This window comes from Euprymna scolopes, chromosome 16, assembly GCF_053919585.1.
Source record: "Euprymna scolopes isolate OS-2025 chromosome 16, ASM5391958v1, whole genome shotgun sequence".
Taxonomy (NCBI): domain Eukaryota; kingdom Metazoa; phylum Mollusca; class Cephalopoda; order Sepiida; family Sepiolidae; genus Euprymna; species Euprymna scolopes.
The window spans coordinates 144177978-144184521 of record NC_136497.1 but is presented as its reverse complement, the minus strand read 5'-3'; the positions used below and the strand labels follow the sequence as shown (position 1 = coordinate 144184521).

The 6544-nt window shown below is 32.9% G+C and overlaps 1 protein-coding gene across 2 annotated transcripts in view; it reads right to left on the bottom strand.

The window, feature by feature from the left end:
• Nucleotides 1-554: 554 nt before the first annotated feature.
• LOC145296142 (uncharacterized) overlaps nt 555-6544 on the bottom strand; it is a 44447-nt gene continuing 38457 nt past the window's right edge. For both annotated transcript variants that reach the window (XM_080142317.1, XM_080142316.1), the window contains exon 2: nt 555-2503. In XM_080142317.1, coding sequence (XP_079998443.1) covers nt 591-2477 — 1887 coding nt within the window. In that variant the 5' untranslated portion in view covers nt 2478-2503 and the 3' untranslated portion in view covers nt 555-590. The remainder of the gene's footprint in view (nt 2504-6544) is intronic.

Here is a 6544-nt window from a genome sequence, read left to right as displayed (position 1 = left end):
ATAATGAAAAGTATATTAAAATATAACGAAAAATATATTAAAATATAATGAAAAATATATTAAAATATAATGAAAAATATATTAAAATATAATGAAAAATATATTAAAATATAATGAAAAATATATTAAAATATAAAGAAAAATATATTAAAATATAATGAAAAATATATTAAAATATAATGAAAAATATATTAAAATATAATGAAAAATATATTAAAATATAATGAAAAGTATATTAATTTAATTTAAACATTGAAAGACTTTAACATTACAGACTTTCTAAATTTATTAGTTGTCGTTGTTTCTGTTATGAAGCGATTCATATATATTAAAAGTTCATTACTTAGATGTGTAGATAGAAGGAAGCTCTTAGTGAGGAGATAGTCTTCAGACATTGTGTAGACAGTCTTCAGACAGTCTCAGTGTAATATGAGATGTAGAGTTCACATTGTAGATATGAGATGTGTATGTCATGACATTTTATAACACAGATATATAGACATATAATAACAATTCACTTTACCTTTTGGTAGAATCACAACACAAAGACGACGTTTATAAAAACACATGATAGGTTTATTATTTTATTTTCAATAAAATATTTTTAAAACTTCAATTATCCATTTTCTATCTTTTTCAAAACAAAGAAACATTTTATTTTCAAAAACAAACAATATTGGATATTTTTCAAATCCTTTCTCAAAAGTGAAAAGACGTTCTTGTGGAAAAAAAGAAAAAATACCGTCTTTATTACAATAAAATTGTCCAAATTCAGTCAAACTAAAATCAAAAAAATCTTCTTTTTTAAACGAATCAATTTTTTTACCTTCTGAATTGAAACAAAACATTTCAGAACGAGACGAGCTTGAACCCCAAAATTTCACACTAGAAAAATCAACACGGATTCGCGGACAACGTTCTGACTTACCTATTCCTTCATTTGTTACTGTTTTAATTTCTACGCCTTCTTTTGTAAAATGATGAATTCCGAAATCAGAATCACAAGTAAAAATTGTTTCGTTTTTAACACACAATGAGTAAAATGTTTTTTTTGTTGTAACAATTTTTTGTATTTGTAAAAACGGATCACTTTCAATTCTTTTCAAAATAATTAGTTTATTTTCTCCACATCCAGAAACAACAAATTCTTCAGATGAAATTGAACACATGTCAAGAGGTTTGAAGTTTTGATTTTCTTCATCACACAAAAAAAATTCACTCATAAATTGTCCGATTTCACTCATTTCAATTATTGATTTATTTTTTTTATCACACAAAAAAAAATGATTATCTTTTTCACTAATTAAAATTGTATAGATATGTCGAGATTTGGATCCAGGCAGAATCCATTGATTTTCTTTTACAAGTTTTTTTACAGGAATTGTTTTCCGAACACAAGACAATGATGGGATTTGTCTGCTGACCAATGGTTCCATCGCTTGATGCCACCAGTCAGGCAATGTGAAACACAATTCACATATTTTATTCGGTCGCATCGTTTTAAGATGCCGTGATGGAAGTCTTGATGTCAATAGTTTTAATCCACACAAGATCTCTTGGTCTTGGTGATCTTCACGGAGCAAATGCTGGAAATTCAAGAACCAGATTTCAACTTCTTTGAGAATTCTTGTATTTTTATCAAAAATATTCTGCCATTTTTTAACTTCTTCTGTCGTTTCTTGTCTAAACTTTTGGCACAGATCCAAAGCATCCAACTTGGCATTTTCTACGATTTGTTCATATTTTATCCAAACATCCTTGCATTTAGATTCGCATTCAAGATTTGATTCATCCATATATTTGAAAACATTTTCATTTGATGACTGCAAGAATTCCTTAAATTCATTCATTTCTTTCTCCAGGTTTGGAACTTTGGTTTTCATTTTAAAAGTTTCCTCTTTCACAAATAATGGAGGCATGTTCATACAGTTTCTGCTGCTGGGGTTAGTCGAGTGAGACTTGTAACATGTGTTGCAATAACACATGTTACAATTGTTACAAAACAATTCCACGGATTTTCTGTGCAGCAAACATTCTTCCTCCATCATCATTTTAATGGCGTCAACCTTCTTCATTTCGCCCAAGTTTTTCGAAATATGTTCTTTTGCGAATTCTTTATGAAGTTTATCATGGACTCGCATGCAATTGTTGCAAAACAATTTTCGACATTGGATGCACCAATATTCTGCTACTGATGAGTTGTTTTCATCCATGCATGTGTCACATTGCCATTCAGACAGCAATAATCGTTGTCGTTTAAATTCATTGGCCAAAATAGGTGAAAGGGCAAATCTTTTGTCATTTTGAAATCCGTCACCACATTGCGGACATTTTTCTTCTGTCTCTTCATCTTCTAATGTGCTGCAGAAACATGAATTACACAAACTATGAAGACATGGTAAAGTCTTGGAATTTCCATTTAATTGCAATTCACATACAACACATTGGAAGAGAGGTCGATATCGATCTGACGCCATCGATGAAGGATTAAAGTAAAAGCAAACTGAAAAATAAAAAAAATATATTATCTCAATTTTATATAATTTTAAACTTTGATAAAAATATATTTACTCAATAGTTTTTTATTTTTATTATTAATTAGAGTCATAGCAAAAAAAAATGCAATTCACATACAACACATTGGAAGAGAGATCGATATCGATCTGACTCCATCGATAAAGGATTAAGATAAAAAACGAACTGAAAAATAAAAATAAATATTATCTCAATTTTATATATTATATATATTATTATATATTATGTATATTATATATATTATTATATATTGTATATATTATATATATTATTATATATTAAATATATTATATATATTATTATATATTATATATATTATCATATATTATTATATATTTTTTAAACTTTGATAAAAATATATTTACTCATTAGTTTTTTTTAATTTTTATTCCATAAACAACTGGCAAAATTTAAATTCATCAAATATCCAACAAAATGACGAACATAAATTAGAGTCATAACAAAAACAAAAATCAAGTGCTTACATCGATTATAAAAATTGATAGAAATTCCAAAAAATCACTTGCCTATAAAAATTACTAATCAATGTGTTGTTCCATTCTTCATTGTTAAGAATTTATCCATATTTATATTTTAAATTCCATTTCTTTTTTAATTAAAAGAATTTTTTAAACGCCTATTTGAAAAACTCGGCATTACGTAATCATTTTACGTTCATATCAAAAAGCCGGAAGTAGTTTTTTCATTGTTTTCAACTACAAATGGACAGAAGGAAGCAACCCCCACACGTTAGTCGTCTGGCTTGGTCCATGTAGAAATATGTGTTCCCATAGCTGAAAAATTCTTAAATTTTACTTATAAATTTTTGCCTTAAAATGCATAGTCCCGCGTGAGTACGCAGTGAACGAGGCATAAAAATGTTTAAGTTTAGCAATTGTCCTTTCCCCATTTAGCCCCAAAGTCCCCAGGGGGGGGGCGTCAAATTCTGGTGAAAATGAACAAACGCTGCAGTTTTAGGCGTTAACATATGTAAATTTGCAAAAAAATAAATGACTTAGTCCATCATTTGCCCCACTCATTTAGCCCCAAATGTCCCCAAGGCCAGAACATATTTAAATTCGACTTCAGTCCTATGCAAAACTACTAAATAAACATACATAGAAAATTTTGGACAAATGTGGTAAAATAGTCCCAAAAAAGAGACCCTATTAAAATAGTGTAATAAATCTATTTTATTTAAATATAAAAAATATATTATTAAAATATGATAAGAAATATATAGAATTTTTGAAAATCTAGTTATTGCTTTAAAATATTTTATTAAAAAAATAATAAAAATGCTTTATATAGTATTTTTTTTTTTTTTTTTTTTTACAAAGGCATCACCACATTATCAAGGCCCAGAGGCCACTCAAGGATAAGGGTTAAAGAGTGTACAGTAGAAGTTGGTCAATATAGTAATCATTAGTAATGAAAATTTGGTAAATTTAATAACTTATATGGAACGGCTCATCAAGAACTTATTTACTTTAGACTTGAACAAAACCATATTGTAGTCAGCCGGAAAGCAGGAAAACGGAAGACAATTCCACAGGCGTGCAGTTCTAAGAAAGAAGCTTTGTTCATGGAATCTACGTTTAGGTTTAGGCACAGATAAAGAGTGGGGGAAATTATTGATAGTGTTTACAGCTAGACGAGTGTTTCTTGTGAAAGTTTGGCGAGGGGGGACCATAGATTGAAGCTCAGTTGAACACTTTCCATGAAAATAACGATACATCAGAGACAAACTCGCAACATCTCTTCTGTGAGATAGAGGTTGCAAGGAGGAGAAAAGGACATCTCCTACGAGGCTACGAAGTCTATTTTGAACTCTATCAAGGCAGGACAAGTTCTTTCTAGCAGCTCCTGCCCAGATGTGGCAACAGTATTCCATCCTTGGACGTACCTGGCTCTTATATAGATAGAGAATAGCATCAGCAGTGAGATATCTACTGGATCGATAGAAAGATCCCACCATTTTTCCAGCGGCCTTGGCAACAGATTTGATATACGTGTTCCATTTAAGATCAGGAGTAATGGTCAAGCCCAGAAGCTTGTCAAAACTTGAGGCCTCCTGAAGACGAGAGCCATTCATTTCAATTGATGACAAATGTGGATTAGAATGTTGATGATGTAAAGAGAGAAGCTTGGTTTTAGATGCATTAAAAGTAACCAGCCACTCCTTTCCCCATTGTACTACGTGCTCAAGATCAGAGGAGAGAGAATTGGAGAGAACTTGCTCGTTTACTGTCTTAGATGTGGTACCATAAATGGTAGTGTCGTCAGCATAAATGTCTACAAATGATGTAAGGATATGATTTGGAAGATCATTAATGTAGATCAGGAAAAGAGTTGGGCCCAGGATGGATCCCTGAGGGACACCGGCATTAATATTGTGAGCTTCTGATTTTTGCCCCTCAACTACTACTCTTATGAATCTATCAGAAAGAAATGATTTAATAATTGAGAAGACTTTTCCAGCTATACCATAGCTAGCGATCTTATGAAGTAAACCTTTATGCCATACCCTATCAAAGGCTTTAGATATGTCAAGAGCAATTGCCCTAGAAAGATTGCCACCGTCGAGAGATTTGCTAATCCTATGCGATATAACTGTAAGGACATCTGCTGTAGATCTAGCAGAACGGAAACCATATTGAGTGTCACTTAGAAGGTTATTTTTGTTGAGATGTTTGATTACTTCTGTATTTAATACAGATTCTAGCAACTTACTCATGACGCACAGGAGACTTATTGGCCTGTACTGAGAGGGGGATGAGCGATCACCTGAATTCTTAAATACAGGGCATACTGATGAGATTTTCCAGGGAGATGGGAAACTATTCTCCTTAAGACAACGTTTAAACAGTTTTGTAAGTATGGGCGCTAGTTCAGGTTGAAGTTTTTTGAGTACTATAATTGGAATACCATCAGGGCCAGTTGCTTTACTGGAATCAAGGTTTTTGATTAGCTTGGCAACATCACGTACAGATATACGTATATCACATAGCGTGTTTTCTGATACAAGAGGAAATATTGGGGGTTGGCGGTCTTGGTCGCAAAGGGTAGAATTAGCTGCAAAGTTCTTGACAAAGAGTTTGGCTTTGTCTGATGCTGACGAGATTACCTCAGATCCATTGATAATAGTTGGGATGGAGCACACGCTTCTGTTCAGGATTCTGTTTGCTATTTGCCAAAACTGGTGGGAACCAAGCCGCTGCTCAGCTACTTTGGACTTAACAGATTGAGCATACAACTCTCTTGCGTTCCTTATTACTTTCTTACAATGGTTGCTGGCAGTCCTGAAAACGGCTTTAGTTTCCATACATCTATTACGTTTGAAGCAGTGGAAAAAGTGATTTCTGTGCGCAATGGCAGCAGCACATTCTGGAGAGAACCATGGCTGGCTGTTAGGTTTTTGCTGAAATTTTTTAGAGGGTATGAAATGGTCAATACCTACAATTAACCATTCAGTTAGGTCTAATACTATAGAGGACACATCCTTTTTAAACATGGAATGCAGAGGTAGATCAGATATAAATGTACGGAAGCTATCCCAGTCAGCCTTAGTGTATCAATATACTGTACGATGAAGAGGTACGTCTGGGGACTTATTACATTTCATTTTTATCTTAATTGATACAACAGAGTGGTCGGAAGATCCAAGAGGGGACAGAACAGAAACTGAACATAGTTCAGGGCAAGTTGTGAGAAAAAGGTCTAGTAGGCTCGCATACTGGCCGTCATTATCGGGCACACGGGTAGGTTCCTGAACAATCTGAGTGAGGTCATAGGCAATGGAGAAATCATGACAGAACCTCCCCTCATCATCGGTCTTGTTTGAGTGGGTCAACCATTCGACGTTGTGAACATTGAAGTCTCCACATACGTGAATGTTAGCTGAAGGATAAGTAGAAAGGACTTGGTCAATTTTCTCAGATATGCTTTGAAAGATAGTAACTCCGCTGTTGTGGGGGCGATAGAGAGTAAATATAAATGCAGTAGTGTG